A 24,426-nucleotide genomic window follows, 5' to 3' on the forward strand; every position below is an offset into this window, starting at 1 on the left:
TTTATCTTATATGAAATCCATATTGAGAGTACTCATTATTTTATTTTTTTTCCAGGTGCAACTAATTAATTGTCTCTTGTTAGTGGCTACTTTCAGATACAGTTGCCCAATTGTGCTCTCAAACTCATGCTGAAAAATTGAGTCAGCTTTATATTATTTGGATTATAGTATGTAAAAACCTCTTTATTTTATTCTGCCTATTATGTTCAGAATAAAATTCAGGGTACTTACTATTTTGTCTGCATTTAAAACTTTGGTCAAGTTACCAATCTGTTGTAAATCAGTTGTAATTAGGAAATGTTGGTACATTTACTTAAATTGCAGTTTTCTGATTGGAAGCCATTCCAAGTGTATGAAGTTAATTATAGACTGTTTAAAGTCTATTCTTTTATTATCTTTTTAATTAAAGGAGTATATAATTTAGCTGACATTGAACTTTGTTTTTTCTCTGTGGCATTGATGTTATAAATTTTCCAATGTAAAGTAGACGAAAGAGAAAAAAAAAACTCCTTTAAATCCTTTGTACCTTGGGCCGGCCCAGTGGCACAAGCGGTTAAGTGCTCGCGCTCCTCTGTGGCAGCCCGGGGTTCGCTGGCCCGGATCCCAGGTGCACACCAGCGCACCGCTTGTCAGGCCATGCTGTGGCGGTGTCCCATATAAAGTAGAGGAAGATGGGCACAGATGTTAGCTGAGGGCCAGTCTTCCTCAGCAAAAAAGAGGAGGATTGGCATTGGATGTTAGCTCAGGGCTGGTCTTCCTCACACACACACACAAAATCCTTTGTACCACTTTGCAAATTTTCTGATTTGGTGTGTTTATGTAGAAACATGGGCAAGACTCCATGCAAGGAGAGCCATGGCTGTTGTACTCCTCACCCAATTTGTCCTGAAATCAATCTGCATGAAAGCCTGGTTTTGTGCTGTAAGTGTTGGCTTAACTGTTCAGAAGTCACAGAGTCTAGATGCTGTACCTCCTTCCATAGCTCATTTGCTATTTGACCCCATGCAAGTCAATTAATGGGTTTTGTCCTTTTGTGAGGTATGTATAATAATTATAGGAAACCTTAGCTAGTTCTTTCATACCAGAGCCCAAAGGATGGTTACAATTGGTGGGGACATTAGTAGCCTCTTGCCTTGGCTTTGCCTCTGCAGAAGTCACGTGTATCAGTCACCAGCGAGACGGTCTCTGATAATTCAGTCCATCCCAACTACTTGAACTAACTTAATTCACCCTACTTCAACTTGTTTCCAGGTTTAACTCAACCTAAGTAAACATCTTTTCAGACCAGAAGCACAATTGATTTACTCATTATGAGAAATGAAACGGCTGAATGGACTAGAATTTGCTGGTAGCCTGTGATTGCATTTTCCCGGTAGGGAAATCTCTTGTGAAACCAAATGTAGAAAAAGGTTGCTTCATTTACATAGAAACAGAACAAAGGAATTGGGTGCATTATGACATTGGTGAGGTCTAGACAGAACCAAGAAAGGCAAGTTGCTGAAGGGGCTTTCTACCAAACCAGCCAGAAACCTTAGAATCATTCTGGGAAGTTTTTAAATAAGTTCAAGGATTCCGATGACCCATCCCACTTTATTCAACTCTTGGGAAAAACTAGAGTTAGGTCAGGCAAAGATTATAACAATTAAGATTTATTAAAGAAGGTTCTGAATTGTACCTAGACTTATTTTTTTTCCAAATATTTTCTTATGAAAATTTCCAAACATACAGAAAAGTAAAAGGAACTGTGTAATGAGCATCCATATACCCACCACCCAGATTCTACCATTGACATTTGATTGCACTCCCATATGTGTGTCTCTTCATATTTCCATCCATCCATCAGTCACAATCTCTTATTTTTATGCATTTCCAAGTAAGTTGCAGACATTAGTATACTGTTTTTTAACTTTTTACTTTGAAATTTTTAAAACATTCACAAAAGCCGCTATAATAACATAATGAAGTCCCATGTACCCCTCACCCAGATCCACCAGTTGTCAACATTTTGCTAGTCTTGTTTTATCTTTCCCTCATCCACACTTTTTCCTTTGAGTAGTTTAAAAGAGACAACATATTTTACTTATAAATACTCACAAATACTTATATCTCTAACATATAAGGATGTAATACATTACCATTTACCAAGATTCTTTACTTTATCTGATACCTATTTCTTGTGAGTTTGTCTTGATTATCTCAAAAAAGTCATTTTACATTTGCTTTGTTTGTATCAGGATCGAAATGCTATCACCTGTAAACTGCTGGTTCAATCCAGATACATGATGATACTCCAGCCCAGTTATTTTGGCAAGACAATGTCATAGGTGGTGCTTGTACTTCGTTTTTTTTTGTGTGTGTGTGAGGAAGATCAGCGCTGAGCTAACATCTGATGCCAGTCCTCCTCTTTTTTTTTTTTTTTTTGCTGAGGAAGATTGGCCTTGAGCTAACATCCATGCCCATCTTCCTCTACTTTATACGGGATGCTGCCACAGCATGGCTTGACAAGCGGTGCGTTGGTGCACGCCCGGGATCCGAACCTGCGAACCCCAGGCCACCAAAGCGGAGTGCGTGCACTTAACTACTGCGCCACCAGGCTGCCCCAGTGCTTGTACTTCTTATTACACCCCCCTCAGGCCGCATGTGATGTCTGGTTGTCATGTTGTTAGGAAGACTGGTCTGTGGGTTTGAACATTGATAGACTGATGCTTCAGTATAAAATTTACTGTTATGCATTTTCCACAAAATTATGATCATTTCCTAGATGCATTCATTAATTTGGACTTACAAAATGGTGACTTTTCTAATTTGTTAATTTCTTCTGCATTTATTAGTTGGAAGAACTTTTCCCATCAACTACTTGTTAATTGTGAAATGCATTTTTTGACCACAAAGGCAGGATAAATGCTTGATTCTCTCCCTTTACTTACCAATTTTCAGAATATCAAGTTGTTTCCCTAGCAGCCTCCAAAGGTTTGTTTATTTGTTTATATTTTTAATTTTGGTGAAACACACATGACATAAAATTTACCATCTTAACCATTTTTGAGTGTACAGCTCAGTAGTGTTAAGTGCATTCACATTGTTCTGCAACAGATCTCTAGAACTTTTTCGTCTTACAAAACTGAAACTCATATCCATTAAATAGCTCTCCATTTCTCCCTCTCCCAGCACCTAGCATCACCATTCTGCTTTCTGTTTCTGTGAATGTGACTGCTCTAGGTGTCTTATGTAAGTGGAATCATGCAGTCTTTGTCTTTTTGTGACTGGCTTATTGTACTTAGCATAGTGTCCTTAAGATTCATCCATGTTGTAGAATGTGACAGGATTTCCTTCCTTTTTGAGGCTGAATCCAAAGATTTTTTATTATTTTTAAAACTTTTTATTATTTATTTTTTAAATGAACTTGTAGATTTTTATATATTTGCTGTGTTTAAGTCCATTGCACTCATTGTTCTTTTTGGTGCTCAAATTGTCCCGTCCTTGGCCAGCAGGAACCCTTTCAAGATGGCCTCTGAGGCCTTTTGACATGACTCAGTGGTCTTTGATAGCTTCCGTACTTTCTGGTATGACAAGGTTTTCCAGGCTCGTCTTGTACATTTCCTGCCCCAGAACTAGAACAGGGCATTTCCCTAAGGGAACCTGGTTCCTTTTAGTATCTAAATACCGTAGTCTAGGCAGCAATATAGGCTTCCCTTTAACTCTTTCCTAATAATACCTTAATTTTTAAAAAATTTCATAGTAAGTATATAACAGGAATCAACTGTTGTTGAGATGGAAATGTGATCTGTTTCTCTTAACTACACTTAAGAGGAGGGTGACTATCTGTGCAGTGATTTGAAACCATGGCCGCGCATTAGAATCGCTCTGTGAGCCTTAAAAAATCCCAATGGCTGGACCACACCTCAGGCCAATTTTACTAGACTCTGTAGGGGTGGCATTAGGCACCTGGATTTTGCAAACCTCCCCAGGTAGTTCCAGTATGCAGCCAAAGTTGAGAATGCTCATCTAGCAATGAAATCATAACCAAAATAAAATTAAAAAAGAAATACCAAGACTCTGGAAATTCCCTTAGTCCAGAATATATTAGGTTCTAGACTTTTCTGGATGAACTATCTTCTACCAACTTGATTAAGGGGCCTTTGAAAATATGGGAATCTCATAAGTAACCCAATACTACAAATTTCTAATGTGTCTCCTATTTCTGTGTTATAGATCTGAACAAGCGTCAGCCTCAGGCTTGTTGAGGGCACAGTTGGGTCAGCACATGGCCACCTTGAAAGAACGTGATAATTCTATCACAGAAGAGGTAGCTAAGAAGTCTGAAGTTTTCCAGTCAAAAACGTGGACCAGAGGACAGGGGTTAGTAATTTTTATTTTTTTTAATAAGTTTCAAGATGTACAAATTATTCATTTAAGGAAATAGTCATGTTCTTAACAATGGTTAACATAGTTGAAAAAAGATTAAATAATAGTGAGGTTTTATGGTTGGTTTTAACTTTCTGCTCTCAGGCCTTTTGCATAGTGTTTTATGTAGGAATCTCAACTCCTTACATAACGTTGATTCAGGTTTTGGAGCTAACCTAATTAAGCATATCTACCCCAACATTTTCCAAGGAACTTAGAAGCCTCTTGTGGCATCCTGGTTTTCTTTCTCCACTCCATCCAGACCCGGGAAACAGAGCCGTCTTCCGTGGCTGACGTGTGGGCTGGTGGGCGAGAAGGTCCAAGGGAGTGGAGCCTTGTTGTGCCGGGTCCAGCCTAGGCTAAGGAGTTTGTGTTTAGTTGAGTAGATTTTGAAAAGCCGGTAGAGCTTTTCGAGCGGGGCTGTAATAAGATCTCTGCTGCGCCTTGGGGAGTTCTGTCTGCTTGGAGTGGGACTGAGACGGGGAGGAGCGAGCCCTGCTGTGGGTCAGACAAGACAGCAAGGGGCCTGACTCAGGAGCTGGCACAGAGGGGAGTGTGAGCTGCTGAAGAGACAAGGGAACCGATGGAGCAGACTCCCAAGGAAGGCAGGATGGGCTCCCACCCAGGAGCCCAGATTTAGAGCGTTCCCGTCGTGGTCCTTGTCATTCCCTGGAGAAGCCATATACTCAGAGAGATGGCCTTTCCTTTCCTAAATTTAATGTCTTGTGAACGTGTCTAGTTTCATGTATGTTTTCTCATCCTTATATGTAATATAGGGTTTTCTGGCTTTGATGCTTTTTATTTTTATCGTGCACAAAGTTCGAGGATTCTGCATGTGCCCCTCCCGGAGGCGCGGCTTGCCATCTCTGCACTGAAGTCACACACCTGTGTCGCTGTGCGGTCCAGAGCCTCGGCCATCACCCCTCAAGCCTCTCAGAGCACCTTCAGTCCTTCTCAAGCCCCCCTTTCTTTGCCCCTTTGATTAAAAGAGAGTAGAAGTGCTTTTTTAAGCATTTCAAACATACAAACAGAGAGTGATAAAATGAACCCAGGAATCCCATGCCTACCAGCCCAGACTCACATGTGTTGTTACCATTGCACCCTATTTATTTCAGACCTGCTCCTCCTCTGCCTTCTCCTCATCTTCCCACCCCTCCTCCTTTTCCCCCTCCCTCTTGGCTCCTCTCTCTCCCCCTTTCACGCACCTTCCCTCCCTTCTTCTGCTCTTTCTCTCCTCTTCTTCTCCCCTCCTTTTCTCCTTCTCCTCCTCTCCCTCCTCTAACCTCCTTCCTCCCCAATTTCTTTCTCCTGAAATAAATTATTATGGAGATACAGCCCCTGTGCGCTTCTCCTCAAGCCCCTGCCCCTTTTCAGAGGTAATCTTGTGTTATCCTTCCCACACATATTTTCATTTCACTGAACTTCCTGTGACTCAATAAATAACCTATAGTTTTGTTTTGTTTGAGGTATGATACCAGTTGTGTGAATGTTCTTTGAGAAAGAACCATGTTCTTGAGGAAAAACAGAACCTGTGTTTTTTAGATCTGTTCCACACCTATTGATAAATGTAGATCTTTTTTTTTTTTCTTTCTTTTTTTTTTTTAAGTCAGGAAGATTAGCCCTGAGCTAACATCTGTTGCCAATCCTCCTCTTTTTACTGAGGAAGATTGGCCCTGGGCTAACATCCGTGCCCATCTTCCTCTACTTTATATGTAGGATGCCTGCCACAGGATGGCTTGATGCACCTGCCATGCATATGTCCACGCCTGGGATCCCAACTTGTGAACCCTGGGCCGCTGAAGCGGAGCAGGGGAACTTAACCACTCTGCCACTGGGCTGGCCCAATAAATGTAGATCCTAAGAAGGATTTGTTTTCCGGTTTTGTTGTCCATTTTCTCTAGTACCATTTTGTAACAACATTGTATTCCATTCTTGTTCACTCGAGTAGGTCACATCTCAGCCGTGTCAAGGCTGAAATAAGCAGTGGTCCACTGCCCTTTCCTATCTAGTCATCTTCTTTTAAAAAGGTGTTGTTTATATTAGAAAACATATTCCCAGTTCCAGACAACCAATCCACTCATAATTTTTCAAATAATAACTCCATTATTTTTTTTTTAAAGGATCTCTCAGTGTTGCTTGGTTTTTTTTTTTTTTTTTTTTAATTTTATTTATTTATTTTTTCCCCCAAAGCCCCAGTAGATAGTTGTGTCATAGTTGCACATCCTTCTAGTTGCTGTATGTGGGACGCGGCCTCAGCATGGCCGGAGAAGCCGTGCGTCGGTGCGCGCCCGGGATCTGAACCCGGGCCGCCAGCAGCGGAGCGCGCGCACCCAACCGCCAAGCCACGGGGCCGGCCCAATAACTCCATTATTAATGAGAAGGGGCTGCCCAATTAATAACTTATGAATCAAGTGCTATTCTGCCTCCCCTCGTAGGTTTTTTGTTCCCTTTTAAATCATCCTGATCTCATCTTAGTGACAATCATAAAAATTACCAATAAATTAATCACAAAATCTGTCCTTAAAAATCGAAGTAAGCAGGCAGTTTCTGAAACGGTTAGGTTGTGACTGAAGAAATGCACAGCCGTAAAGAACAATGTTACCAAAATGACGTGGGCAGGGCAAGCCTTGCGAACTTTAGAACAAAATGCTTTTGTGAGTTCTAGGACTGCTTTGATTTACATGTCATGCTTTTACTATTAGCAAAATCAAGTATCTTTGGTTGTTTCCCTGTATTGAAACAATATACACCTTTAGTAAATAGCATGAGTTACATATTTCTCTGTAGATAAAAATCTTAAAAATAAGAGATTTTCAAAATTTAAGAAAGTTCTACTAAAAATTACTTGGCTAAGAGTCTAATGCAGCTCAGAAATATTTACTTTGATCTCTTGGGTAAATGGCTAATTAAACAGTCACGTGTAAATGATGTTTACCTGTGGGTCCCCTTGCTGTCAGCTAGAGTCAGTCCTGTCTCTTGAGTAAATACATCATTAAAGCCGCTGAAACTCAGATTATGTCCCCTTGAGACCAGATAAGATCCACAGCATCCGCATACCCTATTAGGCAATTACATAATTGAGCTGCAGGCTTTTAAATCAGAAAAATTTATAATTACTTTATGTGGAAAAAAAAATGAGTTGGGTGCTTCATTAAAACACAAAGTGCCTTAATACTCCTTCTCTCCTAAGTAATGTCTGTTTCCACCGAGGAGAACTTCTCCAGGGAAAGCAGAGTGGCTTACTGGTGGCACTCATAGAGTGCCCCCACCACACATACCAGAAAGACACATGACTAGTCACAGAAATACCTTCATCTCTCCCTAAGGATCGACTGTTCTCTTGGTCTTCTCTCTTGAATACTCATTTGCTGGCTCATATGAATACTTTCCCCTTTCTTTTAATTGCTGCACAGATAAAATCCCCTTCCTATAACTTAGACATACCTTAGGTGATGATGCTTGCATTTCTCTTTAAACATTGAAAAATTACTTCTGGTGTGCAAGAGGAAGGTTCTTGAGGAAAAAGTCAGTTAAATCTGTGTATTAGGGGAAATTGTCATCTGCTGTCTACATCCGTGGTTTTTAATTCTCCTGCTTTTCTGTCTCTGCATTAACAGCACTGATTTACATACAGAAGGAAATGTAATTTTATTAAATGCTTTCACATTCGCTTTCTGTTTGTATTTGTACCATCCATCGCAGAAATCAGATTCCTTTGGAGCTAGCATGTGTTTTTCTTAAAAAACTAGCAGGAAAAAAAGAAAACCAAACTTGGAATATTAAGGTAAACAAAAAGGAGAAAATAAAATTGCCCGTTGACGTTGTGGTGCATGGTTTTTAATATTTAATATATTGGCAAACATGGGTTGTACTGTTTGTGTCCATAGCTTCTTTTTTTCCCACTTGTCACAAGTGAACTTCCTTTCATACCATCACATGTTCTTCTACATCATTTCCAACAGCTGTGCAGAGACCCCTGTGTGGCTATTCCACTGTCCCTTTAACCAGCCTCTTGTTCAACATTTAAGTTGTTTTTAATTTTTCCTGTAGTAAAAAAATTTCAAAGAACATCTGAGCAATTCAGTTTGTACAAATATCCATGCTATTTCCTTAGAATGAATTCCTAGATGTAGAGTTGTTAGGTCGAAGGGAATGCGTGTCTTTCAGCCTTTTGCTCTGCACTGCCAGATCTCACTCTGGAGGGGTCATCAAAGTCACAAGGAATGGAGGAAAATATATATATATATAATCTGAGCTCTTTATGAAACTGGGTGCTATCAACCTTTTTTTTTTTGAGCACCAAATTGAGAAGTGCAAATGACATCCAATTTTTTTGTTCATTTGACCTTTATATTTACCATTGAGGTCAAACTTTTCCCCTACCTATTTGTGAGCCCTTTGTGGTTCTTCTTTTATAATTTGCCAGTTCGTGTCCTTTGCTCATTTTTCTATTAGGTTAGTAATGTTTTTCTTGTTGACTTGTAAGAATTGTTTTTATATAAATTCGTACAATTTGTTGCAATATTTTGAGCAGTTTGATTTTTGCCTTTCATTTTTCTTAATGATATTTTGGACACAAAGTCTTTTCCGTTATTATCTTCATCTGTCTATTTATGCATTTGAATATCACAGTTAAGTTTCTGGATATAAATTAAGAGGCAGCCTAGATGACTCTTGGGGTTCTAGACCTAGCAGGAACCGTAACTGACCTTTGAGAAAAATTCTGGTAGAATTGAGCCAGTAATTCTAAGTGTCCTGCTAAGTGTAAATCATAGGACGATTTGCCTTTCTAAGATGTCAAATATGACCATCAGTCATTCTACAAATAGTGTGTGCCTTGGCATTGAATTTCTAAGCCTTTTCTCCTGGCTCCTGGGAAGGCAGAAAAGTGAGGAACTAGTTTGTTCTATTGACTTAGGCTCCAGACTGCTGAGAACAGTGAGACAGTCCCCAGTCTCCCTCCTGGGCTCCAAATGTATGAAATCAAAGAGAGCCTTTATTAGCTAACAGATAAGTTGAGACCCAAGCATAGTCTATTCATAAGCACCATCAGGAGGCCCATGGTAAAAGTGTTGTCTGGTGGCATTTTTCAGATAGAGAGCTCCAATTTGCAGAGCCCATTCAGTCCCAGCATGAGCTGTGTAAAGCAGCTTGTTCCCTCTTCTCTGGGCTTTTGTTTCTTTGTAGGTATGGGTTAGTGTTGTCAGTTTCAGACTGCAAGCTCCTTCAAATTGGGGGCTTCCTTAGAAATATGCCTGGCTAAAGCATCTGCAAACAGTACATCCTGAGAATGTATTACAGATGTTTTTCCTGACTCTGCAGAAGTTGTTTTTGACTAGAAACCTCTAACCATTCCTTGTCTGAGATTGACTTTTGTTTCTGTCCCTGCTTATCATTATTACCTGCTTATTAGGGATTTATATTGTGGGTTCCCTTATGAATGACCCATTGGGCAGATCTGCTGCTCTCTTTCTTGGCTCTGTGGTCCAGTAAAGTGAAGCCAACCATTCTCATGTAATTTGACCATCCATCAAAATCCTTATAAAATAAAAGACTCATCTTTGAGAAATTATCTCTAGGATTATCTTAAAAGATGAGTCCTTTTATAAACATCTCTATCAAAAAAGTAAGAGAAATCCTAGAGATAAGAGTATTGAGTAGTGAAGATAAATGGGATAAAATATATGAAATAAGTGAAAACCTGCAGTATGCCCACTACTTTATTTACCTCACCATGGTAAAAAAAAAAAAAAGAGGGCAGAGTGTAGAACTAGTAGCAGTGGTGGTATTCTTATCAAGTATACAAGGACTTATTAGAAAGACATTTGCAGGATTATTATAGCATTTTATTGTGTTCTTTTGAAACCCAGTTGGAACCCAGCTAAAGCAAAAGAGGGTCTTAATATGAAAGAGGTGCACAAAACAGTGAGATAAATTGTGTGTCATCATTGAGGGCCCAGTTACAAGTAATCTGAGTCATTGACAATCCAAAACAGTTTCCATTATCTGCAAATTCTACAGTAAAAAGTGTAGAAAGTCCTTTAACAATTTTATTCTTAAAATATGTGTTAAAACAGTGGCTCTTACGAAGTCATGCCAAGAAATTATTAGTTACAGCTATTGCATAAGGTAATACGACGAAGAAATACATATTTGAGGCTCTCTCAGAATGTTTGAATTATTTTAGGAAAAGAAAATTATAACTTTCACTTCAGAATTTGGGTCAGTTCTTTTTGTTCATATTCTAAAATGCTTTTCATAGATCCAGGATGATTGGGCACACAGAATAGGAGCTTATCTCTCTGTGGAAGCAGACAGACTAGAGCAGGAGAGGTGGAGGTCTGGAAATGAGACAGGCCACAGTGGTCCAGCTTGCGCACTGACAGTTGAGAGATGGCAGGTCAAGGAGGTGACACTATTCTTCACACCTGTCTTCCTGGACAGATTCTGGAAGCAGGTGCAGTACAGTGGTCCATGTAGGCAGCTGGGATTGAGGCATTATGGCAGCCAGTGATGGGAACCAGCCCTGGCCTGAGCTTCGAGGGCAGGACTCTACACCTGAACCCCAGTATGCAGAAACAGGGATACAGTGCAGGTCATCCCAACAGAGAATTGTCACAACTCGAGTAAAATTCAGGGACTACTTTATGTAAATAGAGGAAGAGCTCCTGGTTACTAGAACTGGACCACAGACAGGTGCTGGCTACAAGGCTAACTTGACACCAAGTCCTTCGGCCGAGGAGACTAGAATTCCTTAAATCCCCTAAAATCAGCTGCTCCGGCCCCTAGGATAGGCCGTGGATCCAGGTGGCCAGCTGGTCCAGGGGAGGGCAGAGGGCAGGAGCCTTGCAGGGATATCAAGGCCGATGGCAGTGGCCTTGTATGTTCAAAGCCAAACTTACAAGGCAAGATCTTCCATATTCTGCCTCTGTGATTCTTCCTGTCAGGGCATCTTCATGAGAAGAGATGATTATCTTCCCCCTTGTTCACTAGAGAATTCTGTTGTTACCCCTTCGCTCTCAAACTAAAGATGACCTATGAGGCTTTGTCCAGTTTTGCTCTTCATATTAACTTGTAGAGTCTCGTGTCCATTCTACAGGTTGAGTTGGACATTTCCTTGTATTTACTACTGTTGCCAGAGACCAGGGAAAGGTCAGCACCACCACCGAGATTTCCTCTCCCAGCAGCCTGGGCAAATCACCACTTCCAAGTAGGAAATGAGAGAGAAACACACTCTGGCAGCGGGACAATGTCATCATTGGTTGTTTAACTCTTGTTACCAGTATAGTTTTATTTCTTGGGGGAAGAGTGTTGACCTAGAAATTAAGAGACATGGGTATTTACCTGTCCTGTTAATTTTTACTTTTTCTCTGCCTCTCAAGTTGGCTGTGATAAAATCTGTGCCCACCTCCCTGCCCAGGACACATGAGGCGATATGGGTAAGACAATTTGGTGCCCTTTGAAAACAGATAGGCAGTGTGGCTAGTAAGTTTCCTGAGCTCCCCAGCAGACTTAGCAGCAAAGTGCAGAGTGTGTTTATCCTTGATTGACAATTATGCTTTAAAATAAGGGCAATTCTCTTTTTGCTTAGTGTCTCCTTCTCAGCCACCAAGTTTTTCTACAGTCTTCTCATTTGAGGGAAGTTCAGGGGTCATTTCTGGAAGGATGGGGATACTGCAAGGTCACATTTTTCCACATCTCTTTCTCAATCCAAACCAACAGCATTCATGCAATGAGAGAGTCGATCTTGGATAAACCAGCCCAGGTTCACAAGAGTGGTCACATTTCACATACGTACTTCACAAGCAGAACACTTCAGCATGACATAAGATTCAGGCCACAAAAAAATGTATTATTACAAGTGTAAGTTGTTGTAAAGAATTAAATTATGCTGCAAAATAATCAGATGTTATTTTATCTTGAAGACATTTTAATTTCAATTAAATGTCAGGAAGCAAATTAAATCCAAAGTAAAGCTTAACCTAAAATTATGTCTGAAGGCTGGGTCTTTGAGACCAACGGGAATGTGGCTAGAGTTTATTTTTATTTCTTTTAAACACTGTAGGCAGCAGCGTTATTGAAAAAAGCCCCTACAGAAGAGTGTGACGATAGTTCGGCCGTTCACAGTAATGAATCATCTTGCAGCTTGCCATCTATTCTGAATGACAGTAGTGGAATAAAGGAAGCGAAACCCACTCTATGGCTCAACAGTGTTCTTACAAGGGAACAAGGTAACTGTTGTTAAAGGGTCTGTCCACAGCAAAAACGCATTCAGAGTCAACGCAAACACCCTTTCTCAAGGTGTACCTATAAAAAAGCAGACTCAAGAACACTTCTAATTTTAATATGTATAATATGTTATTTGTTTTATACCACCTTCCAATAAATATATGTTTTCATTCAGTCTAACAGGAATAGGAAACCTAATTGTAGATCTGCTGTCCTGCTGAATTTCCAATAAAATAAGTTTTTATAAATTGAAATCTTAACAGGACTAAGCACTTGGCAGTAGATAATTATTATCATCCCACAAAGATGAAGATGATTCTATGAAAATGAGTCCATCAAGTACTTCACATAGAGTACTGTGAAGTTTTTGATATCACTTAATAGAATTTACTCATAATTGGTAAACATTCTTTTTAATTATAATAGAACCTTTTATAAGTTTAAACAGATGATTAAGAATCAGAGTTTATGCCCCCCAAAACTTAATAACCAATTTTTAGTATCCAGAAATTGTGATTATTATTTTTTTTTAAAGATTTTATTTATTTATTTTTCCCCCCAAAGCCCCAGTAGATAGTTGTCTGTCATAGCTGCACATCCTTCTAGTTGCTGTATGTGGGACGCGGCCTCAGCATGGCCGGAGAAGCGGTACGTCGGTGCGCGCCCAGAATCCGAACCCGGGCCGCCAGCAGCGGAGCGCGCGCACTTAACCGCTAAGCCACGGGGCCGGCCCGAAAATTGTGATTATTTTAACGTTATTGTTAAGACATGCCAATAAACCGCTATAATGTATTCCCAAGAGAGCTATGAGTTGCTCAGGATATATTCAGAAGCTGATACACATGCACAGGATTTGAGGCTCGCTTGTTTTAAGCCCCAGTCAAATTTGATAGATGTCAGGCTAAATCATTTTGCATGAAAGCAACATAGAGATACCTTAGTTTTAGAATAGGTTTCTTTTTAGGAACAGTACTATTTCAGACAAGAAATAAACTAAGCAAAGAAAGGAGGTGGGGAAGCAGTGAAAATAAAAGGAATGGCAGTTAAGAAAAAAAAAAAAGCAAAGGCCTATTCCGTAAATATAACCTTGAAATACACTTTTATTATCTTGTGTTTGATTTTTAGACGTTTCAAGTGGCTGCGGAGACGAGAGCAAGGAAGAGAGCATGGCAGCAAAGATTCCAATCACAGGTAAAGTTATGGTTGCCTAAGAGTTTCAAACACAGGATTCAACCTTGTTTTATAATCAGAACATTCTAGGTTAGTGGTGTGTGGACTCTGCTAAGAGCAAGTATATTCAACTACTACGTGCTGGAGGGGACGATTAATTGTAAGAGCATGATGTGTGCGCTTACATTAGCAGAAACTGAGGTGGAAAATAAGCATGCCTATTGAATTCTTCATGATCATGTTACACAGTTACACGTGTGAGCACCCCATCACATAGCCTTTCAGCACCTGCGTCTGTGTGACAACGTCAGTCTCCGTGGGGAACACCAGTCAGTGTGTGGCCAACTACAGCTGTTTCTGATTTTACTCTTTTCTTTCCTGTGATAATTGAATGTGTCTCATTAAAATAAGAGCAGGAAAAAAAAAAAATGCCAGACAAGAAGCTTGCTTGTGCCTCAGTTACAAAGCCCATGTGATAATTTAAAAATTTTAGCAGTAACGTTTCATCAAGACCTATTAAGATTTCTGCACATGTATTACGCTTGTTTAGCTGGAATCTGAATATCATTACATTTTTAGTTTTAGAATATCAACAGCAGCAATGAGTATTCTGAACAGAGTTCTATTTGTCATACGTCTAAATTTACTAGGATCTTATTTTGTAAAGTGGTACACTACTTCATTATAAATTCAAAGGTCTGACTTTAAATATTTATACAAGTAACCACACCACTGCACTGCGGTACTGAGGCATGCATCTGCATATGTGGTCGTTTTGTTGTTTATAAGCGGAAAAGAATAGCTTTCTTTTATGACAATACAATTCATAGCCTGATGATTAATTTTTTAAACTCATGTTTCTGTGATGAACTCTGGTTTTGAAAAAAGAGTTTATAATAGAGCAATTATTGTATATATTCTGCATCAGATAATATTTCATTCCGAAATACAGAGGTTTTCTTTTCTTTTAAACATTTTCCCAGTGATATGTTTATTGCATTTTTATTCTTCATTTTGAGAAAACTCTGGTAGCGTTCCCTCTTTATTTTTTTGTTAGTAGAAGTGTAGATGATCCCAAATTGCAGATAATCAAGAAGTCATTTGGAGACTTTTCTCTTGCATTTATCTTTGAATGCAGAAGTATCTAATGACCTCTGAATTTATTTCAGTTAAAATTATAAAGACTTATTGGAGAGAAACCAGGAAGTGATCTCGTTGCCCATTCTTGCTTCTCTTTTCAGTATTCTTTCCAGTCATTCCCTGCTGTGAGCAGATGACTGTCCTCAAAATTAGTGCAAACGTTATTTTCTCATAGACTTTCTTTGTAAGAGAAGAGATAGTTAAGTACTGGAGTTTCAAATCTTTCTTTTTTTCTTGTAGAAAGAGGTGTGATGTGCCTAGAAATAATAAGGGCTATTTACCATTAAGATTTTTAAAGAAATTTTAATTCCAACAACCTACCATCAGTCAATTAATAGTTGGCAGTTTTAAAAAAATGCTTTGTGGGGCCAGCCCGGTGGCGTAGTGGTTAAGTTTGCACGCTCTGCTTTGGCGGCCCGGGGTTCATGGGTTCAGATCCTGGGCGCGGACCTACACCCTGCTCATCAAGCCATGCTATGGAGGCATCCTACATACAAAATAGAGGAAGATTGAGAAAGATGTTAGCTCAGAGACAATCTTCCTCAAACAAAAAGAGGAAGATTGGCAACAGATGTTAGCTCAGGGCCAATCTTCCTCACCAAAAAAAAAAAAAAAAAAGAAATAAAGAAAAAAATCCTTTGTGCCTGTTGCATGCCAAAGTTTTAGACATATAAAATAACTTGGGAGATATAAAAATAAACTTTCAAAGCCATTTACTTTGAGCATTTCCATTCTGTCCTCGCCACCATACTCTCTTTCTTCTTTGCTCCCCACCCGCTGGACTTCCCATGAAATTAATGTTTGAGGGCCTCATGTGCCTTGACTCTTTAATGCTGTTGTCATGTCTGTGATTGAAACTACTTTGCTCTCTAAGTTCTTTTTTCCCCAGTTTTTTAAATTGAGATATAATTGACATATAACATTGTAATAGTTTAATCTCTAAGTTCTTGACCATTATCTCTTTATTAAATCTTTGTGTCTTTGGCATAATTATTGGAGATTTGGCCTTGGTAGAGTAAAGCAGGTATATAGTTTGATTTAAGATAGAGTCTGGGGCCAGCCCAGTGGCGCAAGTGGTTAAGTACGCGCGCTCCACTGTGGCAGCCCAGGGTTCTCAGGCTCAGATACCGGGAGTGTACCGACGCACTGCTTGTCAAGCCATGCTGTGGCAGCATCCCATATAAAGTAGAGGAAGATGGGCATGGATGTTAGCTCAGGGCCAATCTTCCTCAGCAAAAAAAAGAGGAGGATTGGCATGGGATGTTAGCTCAGGGCTGAGCTTCCTCACAAAGAAAAAAAAAAAAGATAGACTCTGCCTCCCCCTTTATAATAGTTTTATTGAGACTTTCCTGTTTTATGGGCTGCATTCCTTCTAGAATATTCCAAAGAAAAGGAATATTCCAGAGGCTGTTCTCAGGGTTGAGGGGATGTTGCAATTGAGCCTGGGCTTTGGCATCAGCCGTCAGTGTCAGCATTTTACTCCCTGCTCTATTTCTCCACCTCCCTGAGCCTCTGTACTGGGAAAGCAGACATACCACCTGGCAAGATGGTCTTAAAGTTTACATGAGATCGTGTGTGTGCAAGTGCCAGGCGTGTACTACACACTCAATACATGTAAGCTGCGATTTATAATAATAATATTCATGTGAATGTTAGTAGTAGTATTGATCTTCTGCACTGGCCCCACAGTCCCCAGTTTTTCAAACCAATGCCATCTAGTTAAAAGGAATCTCACAAAGCAAACTCAAAGAGGAAAAGAAGCAGGGGGCTGGGGGTACAGTGCCACAGAAAGCATAATCCTGAGACGAGTCTTGGAAAGGCATCTGAACACCACCTTCTGAATTGCGGTAGCCACTTGGGACCAAGACTCGCCCAAGCCCTGTGCTGCCATAATTCCTCCTAGACAGTGCTTCCCAGTGGTACCGCTAAATTAGTTTCTGCAAGAAATTTCCACTTAAGAACTCAATTGATGATTTGAATCCAGAAGGATATTTACCCCATCAAAAAGGAATCTTGAGGAGAGTTGCATGATATTTTTGGAACTTCTAATTAGTCCCGTGGAGAAACCCTTAGAGAAGAATCACAACAACGTGGTGCAGTGGCTCCTGGGGCTCTCACTGGTCAAGGCCCAGCATCTCTGCCTGTGAGTGCCTGTGTGCCATAACTCTTACAGGCTCACAGGTGAGGGCGTTGCAGGGCACACGGTTCCCAGGCGACAGTCCTCCCCTGCTGTGCCGCCTCACCGTGTGGACGGGCGGATGCAGCGTTTCCCCAAGCGTGTTCTGTGCAGGCTCCACCCCGAAAATGCTTCAGGGAATACACATTCTCTGACCAAATCCCGCATAATCGCGCTCTCCCTCTGCAACATGCACAGTGCAGGGAGCACGTTGAAAACTTTTAGACTTTCAGTAAATGACCCATTTAAAGGTGTGAACTTAAAGTTTCAAATAATTATCTTCTATTTGAAAATGGAATCCTTCCTATGAACAGCCAACAGAATTAATATTCTGTGGAACATGTTTTGGGAAATATACACAGATATACACAGAATGTTTTTTAAAACCTTGAGTCTAATGAGGGCACCAGTATTCTTAATACCCTAAAATTATCGTCAACGTTTTCCCATGAGTCCTTTTTGTGGGAATCTCCCTTGTGGATGAGATTGCTTTATAATGAAGCTTTGGCTACTTTAGTGTAACTAAACCCAGTTGATGTTATGATTGAAAGTTACTTGTTAAAGCTGCTTCCTGAATTGACGAATTGACGACCAGCATGTTCCAGTAGTGAGTTTGGACAGTCCAGAAGTGCTCTTCTTTAGTGTGGGTCCTTCTGCGTGACTATTTGCTTTACAGCCGTCTCAGAGGAGATGTAGTAGAGAAAGACACCGAAGTGAACCCAGGCAGGCACCAGGAGTTTGGGCAGAATGGAGGGGAAGCTCTGAATGATGAGGGCCCTGGGGAAGTTTAACCTGAGAAGGGTACAAAAGCTATCTTTAAATATTTGCGAGGCCTCCACGTACAAGACAGAACGTTGATCAAGCGTAATTTTAGAGTCTCTCAGGGGGCTCTGTGTGTGAGTGGTGCAGGGAAGGAATTCACAGCTCAGTAATGGAAGAACTTTCTAGCTCTTCTTTGAGGCAAAACCAAGCTGAGTGTCTTCCAGGTATAAGATTCTGTGCTGGGTGCTTGAACCATGGCAGGAACCTACTCTCTAGAGGGACACTGTGGAAGGAATTCTTGTTTCTGGAACTGACGTTCCTTCTAATGCTAAGAGACTGTGATTCTCATTCCATATGAAAGAAGTCAAATGTGCCAATATTCTCATTTCTTTATTTCCCTTTCTTATTTGCTTATCACTTCCAAACATAGGTCTCCTTGGCAGAGGGGCTCATCCTTAAAGAGTTTGCTGTCACTCTGAAGGCATCTGCTTTGTTAATCATTTGCAGAGTGTTGGTTTCATAAGTTGAGCTCCTGCAATCTGTGCTAAGATTTACATAGAAACCCTCCCGTACACAGACCCACACACACAACCAGAATAAATATTCCCACAGCCTGTATGATCTGTTGTTGTTAACACAATCTACCCCTTTCATTAGTCTGGTTGTTCACAGTGAAGAATTAAGGTAGAAATCAAAGAATAATTTTGATATCTATGAATGTGTGGTTTTCTCCCTATAATAGATAGTATATCATTTGCATGTATATTACACCTTTACTTTGGCTAAGTCCTGGGAATAAGACTGGGTCCTTGCCCCTCCTAAGTCTTCATCATCTCTGATCCTCACAACAGTCCTGTGGGGTAAACATTAGGGACCCATTCTACAGTCAGTCCAACAGAAACTTAGGAAGGTTGAGTCCTGCTCAAGGCCATATAGCTAGTGTGTTGGATCTTGAATCGAACTCAAACTTCAAGATTTAATCCCTGAACTCCTTCTGTTCCACCAGCCTGCTGCTTTCGTTTTACAAGAGAGGCGACTGCATCAAGGTGTCTGGATTAATTAAACATCAGTGTATATCATCACAAAAGATGAGCTCCACAAGGATGCTTTGCGAGTGATGATGAGCGAAGCTATACCTTTCCTTTCTCTCGTGTTAGGCCTAGAGAGGTGGGCACTTGCAAGGATTTCCGAGTATGGATTTTGCCAGGAGGTGTGTGTGCCCTTTATACAGCGGGGCGAGCCTGAGTACACGTGCAGGACTAGAATACTCAGGTCAGTGCTTCCCTGGAACACTTAGACCAGGATTAAAGCCATGCTTATCTAGATTATGAGGGAAAATCTCATCTGAACTACTTATACCCCCAAGTGAAATTTCCCACGTTGGCAATTTTATTTGTATTCATACTGAATTTACCTCTGAGAGTGAAGTGAGTTTTAGTTTTAGCAAGTGACACAGGTTATGCTAAATGTCATAGAAACCCGTCACCTGACACGGTATCTGGCACACAACACAGTGGGCACTCAGTTTGTCAAACGAATGAATAAAAACGAGTTGGAATCCAAAGATTAAGGAGTTTCCTTAAATGCTTGTTGATTCAGGCCAGAACGCTGTCTCTTTCACTCAGTCACTCTACCAATACTTTCCCCACCCCACGTGCCCATCCTGGCAAAACTCATCTCCTTAAGCTCCGTGTGAAAAGGGCTCTCAGCTTTTATCTGAAGAGGATTAAGCCTCTAAGAATGTCCATTCAGCCTCTCATTCTTTTGACTCCTATTCTCTCGGTCAAGCTGTGTTGAAAGTGGTTGCCTGACAGTGCCGTTTCTCACTGATATTCTTTGGCAAGCTGAAATATTCAATGTCATACTAAGGTATGTCCATTTAGAAGCTGTGAGGGAGGTCAGCCACTTGGGGTTCTGGGCAGTGCTTCTCAAAACGTTATTGCTTGAGTTTTACATCAAATTGGAAAAGGCTGGGAACATACAATAGCCAGGTTGTCATTGGTGACTGGATTTACCCTGGGAGAGAAGACTGTGGTGACAACGTTGGACGCCAGAGTACAGTGGCGTAACACTCCACTAAGGAGACTTTACTAAGAATGTGTCTCACCTGTCCTGTCCCAGAAATGCACGAGGATCAGGAAAGACGTGTTACCTGCCAAGCCTGGGAGCCCCAACTCGTGCAAAACCAGGGGAACCATCTCATGCTGCTGGATTGTCCATTGCAGTCCCTGTGGCCCTGTCTCTGTGGTAGATGTCAGGCTGCTGGGGCTTCCCCTTTGCTGCTACAGCAAAGCGTCTTCACTCATGACATTACAGGGCGGTGGTGTTTGTTTAACATGGTCAGTAAAGAATGAAAGGCACCTTTCTGAAGAGTGTTTTCGATTGGTTGCTCCTGCATTCAAGGAAATTAATTCATAAATGCCTAGAGAAATTCTCCTTGGTCGTTGACAGTAGAATCCTGGGTGGATACCTATGCCCCAGCCACACCCTTGACCAGTTACATCAGAACCTCTAGGGGTGGGGCTCAGGCATCAGTCTTTTATAACACCCCCAGGTGACTCCCCAGGTTTGAGAACCATGGAGCAGGGGGTCTCAAAGCTGAAAGAGCCTTTGTAGGTCATGTTGTGAAACACCTTCATTTTATGCAAGAGACTCAAGTGGGGAGAGAAGAGGTTGGGCTTCAGATACTTTAATAAAATCGAGGATCACGAAGTGTATTATTTTCCTAGGGCTATTGTAACAAAGTACCACAAACTTAAAACAACAGAAATGTATTCTCTCCCAGTTCTGGATGCCAGAAGTCTAAACCAAAGGCCAGCAGTGCCGTGCTCCTGAAGGCTCTAGGGGAGAAGGCTTCCTTGCCTGTTGCAGCTTCTGGTGGCTCTCAGTTTGTGACAGCTTGACTTCAGTCTCTGCCTCCATCAGCACATCACCTTCTTTTCTGTCTCTGTGTCCACTCTTCCTGTCAGGATGCCTGTCATTGGATTTAGGGCCCACCACAAATCTAGGATGATTTCATCTTGAGATCCTTAACTAATTACATCTGCAAAGAACCTATTTCCAAATAAGGTCACATTCTGAGGTTCTGGGTGGACATGAATTTTAGGGGAGACATCATTCAACCCACTGTAGGGGGTGAAGAGAGATTTCTTCATATTTTACATTTCTAACATCTAGTTCATCTTATACATTGATTATTCCTGACCCTACTATAATGCTAATGATAATATTATTGTCTTTATTTCTGATTCTTCTCATTATATAAATCATTGAATGCAAATTGCTAAAAATATTGTTTTTAAAAATATTTAATTATGCCAATAAAATATAGCTTCCTGATCAAGATTACTCAATCTTTGAAAAGTTCAAGATTGCATGACTTGGAGAGTTAAAAATTCCCCTCCCATGGCTGAACAATGTTAAGTGGCAGGCACTATGGTTATAAATTTACATATGAAGTAATACCAGCGGAACTGTTCAGTTCAGTTTTGGAACATTCGTTAAAGTTCAGTTACAAGCCTGACATTTATTTTCAAGTGTAATTGTTGAATTACTCCGTAGAAATTAAGAATGTGATGTAAATTTTTTTTTTTAACTGAGGAAGATTCACCCTGAGCTAACATCTGTTGCCAATCTTCCTCTTGTTTTTGCTTGAGGAAGGCTAGCCCTAGGCTAACATCTGTGCCAGTCTTCCTCTATTTTGTATGTGGGTCGCCGCCACAGCATGGCTGACAAGTTGTATAGGTTGGTACCCAGGATCCGAGCCTGCGAACCCAGGCTGCCGAAGCGGAGCATGCCGAACTTAACCACTATGCCATAGGGCTGGCCCCTAAATATTTATTTTCTGAAGCAGCTTCAGGCAACTCATGTGAAGTAGGAGTTTCTCTTCTCTGTACATCAGCAGTCTCTGAGAGCACAGAGAAACCTTGGCAATAGATTTACAGGCCCACAACACTGGGGGAGTGGAGTTTATTGCAGAAAGTCTGGACATGAAAAGTGATTCTCGTCATGGATCCAACCTATGTATTTCAGGTTCACATTGACTTATGGCCTTTGAAAAAAATCCTAAATATAGATGAGTTTTCTGTATTTTCAGAATTGTGAAGGCACCCATATCCTAATATTTTCTTGTTTTCATTTGAGCAGATTACTAGACAAATGACTTCTGGATTTTCAGTGATAATATTTATCTTTAGAATTAATTTTAGAAATATATGTCACAATTTTTATTTTATTTTACAAAAATGACTGCTGCATCAGCAACACATCTAGTAACAGTGTGGAAAAAAATTTGCATGGGTGTAGAAATATGTGAAAAGTAACAGCACTGGGAAACTCAGTGGACAGAAAATACTTTTCAAATTTAATTTTTAAATTTCTACATACTTCCTATAGGAATAGTAATTCCCCTTCCTTACTCAAAGATGCCCAGTTCTTTGTTGGTTCAAGGTTGTTTTTCTATTTGTAGTGATGGTATTGTTTGCATCTCCCTTTGTTACTCCTTTTCCGGGCCCAACTTTTCTTTCTTTCATTAGGGATTTCTGCGCAAGCCAGAGGCAGATTCTCTGCCTGGAGACACCCCTAGAGGCTGGTGAACCCTGCCTCTCTCTGGTTCTTGTAATGAGTTGTTAAAAGCACTTTTTCATCAAATATTTTCTTTTTCTTTTTCTTTCTAGATTTAGAAATATTTTAGCAGGTGTACATTTGCATATAAAAGAGAATAAAAGATAAGAAGTTGAGGCTTTTTCTTTCTTCCCTCCTCAACATCATCTCTCTCCTATCTCCCTTTATTCAGCATGTTTTCGCTTTCCTTCTCTGGCTGTTTCCATTTTCTAGACACGAAATGCATATCCAAAAAAAAAAAAAAAACAATCTCAGTGATTCTTCACCACTTTGTAGGAAGATAGATGATTGGGTTTGGCTGGCTTATGTAACAAAGTAGGGAAAAACATATTTATCTCTTTGTGTCATCAGTCTGGAATTAATAGCCAAGGATGGATTTTAACCCCCGGACTCCTTTATTTTATGTTTTAAATTGCAATATTTTCTACTTTTTAAATTAAATCTTGACACAGATTTGAGTGTATAATAGATGCTTGACTGAGAGATCCAGAACTGAAAGCTTGAGCATGCAGATATATTTGTTTCTGTGTGTACCAGAACATTCTAATTGACAATAATTGTATTCTTTAGAAATATTTGTTTTATCTAATTATACGCACTTCTCAATAATTTTCTGAGAGTTTGACATGACTAATGAGCGGAAACGTTTCTCTGGAGTTCTCAGTCACAGGCTGGAAAGTAAAGCCTTAAGGGGCTACCTAGTCCTCGAATTTGCAGACTTAGGGTTTACTTGCAGTTGAGAAGACTCAAGTCTTTTCTCCTTGGAACTGGAGGAACTCAGCCCCCACTTGTCTATAGCAGGCTGATTTGAACTCTAGACTTGTTACTTTTGCTCTTTTGTTCGTTCATTCATTTCGTAACTATAAATCTGCAGGGCAATACAGTGCAGCTTTGAACTGCTTGATTCTTCACTATCCTTCTTCCTTCTAGGAGAGCCTGGGCCTGAGTTACCAGAAACTTCATGCCCGTAGCTTTGCCTACTTGACTTATGAAGTTGGCGTCCTGGCCAAGACCTCTAGGCTTTTCCAGGAGGAGGTCTGAATTGTTCGAGTGCCCCTAGCAAGACGTAGACTCTTGCCTCCAAAGAGTCTGAAGCCTGGTCTATTTGATACAAGCAGCTACTTAAAAACCTCCACACAGCTCTTGCAGCCTGCCTTGATAGTGTGTTCCCGGGTCTCTCAGCTCTGTCAACTACGGAAGCTTTTGCTAACATCTAGCTTATATCCCTTGGCTGAAGTTTTTCTCCGAGTGTTCTTGTGCCACTTTTAGGGAACACAGAAAAAATTGCTCACCACCATCTAGTTTCGAGGTTTCCAATGTGTTCTGTTTGGCCTGTGCAGTGTTGCATTTTTTTTTTTTAAGAAAGGCAGGAGTCTGGCAAGACTAGGCCCACTTTCCCACCTGGCAGCAGTTGGCTGTAGCCGGAGAACAGCTGTCCCCCCTGGCCAGGCATGTGCTCTCCAGCTGGCCAGACTCACTTCTCTGTGCTACCTGCTTGGCCCCAGAGCATCTGCATTTATAATCCTGCCCTGTCCAATCTATGCAATTTCTGTTCTTAAACCCTCTTCCCTTGTTTCTACGCAGGCTATGTAGCCTTTATCCTCTCATTGTTATTTTTTAACCAAACCTTAATTTTGTTTTTCCTTTTTGGGTTGTTTCCCAGTCCTTCAAATGTTTTGTGCAGCTCTTCTGACTAAAACAGGGGTGACTGAGGGTGTGATACATGCCATGGGAGAATGACCACAGCTCTGAGCATCTGCTGCCCGACACAGACCTCCTGTTAGACAGCAGCACCTGCCGCCTGCTCCAACCCCTCTGGCTGGTTTGGTGTCTTGGTCCTGCCTCAGTTAGTGTTTCTTCCTCCAAGTGAATACACTTAATCCTTTCACCTTTTAAACTTCACTTTGCCCTTAAACCACACG

The 24,426-nt window shown here is 40.7% G+C and overlaps 1 protein-coding gene across 1 annotated transcript in view; it reads left to right on the forward strand.

Annotated features, from left to right (window-relative positions):
• Nucleotides 1-24,426, forward strand: part of LOC131403895 (centrosomal protein kizuna-like) — a 66,651-nt gene that overhangs the window by 35,555 nt on the left and 6,670 nt on the right. The window contains 5 exon segments of the mRNA XM_058538126.1: nt 4,213-4,328; nt 4,331-4,359; nt 11,787-11,843; nt 12,470-12,635; nt 13,759-13,824. Of these exon segments, the coding sequence (XP_058394109.1) occupies nt 4,213-4,328; nt 4,331-4,359; nt 11,787-11,843; nt 12,470-12,635; nt 13,759-13,824 (434 nt within the window).

The sequence above is a fragment of the Diceros bicornis genome, unplaced genomic scaffold, assembly GCF_020826845.1.
Source record: "Diceros bicornis minor isolate mBicDic1 unplaced genomic scaffold, mDicBic1.mat.cur scaffold_95_ctg1, whole genome shotgun sequence".
Classification (NCBI taxonomy): Eukaryota; Metazoa; Chordata; class Mammalia; order Perissodactyla; family Rhinocerotidae; genus Diceros; species Diceros bicornis.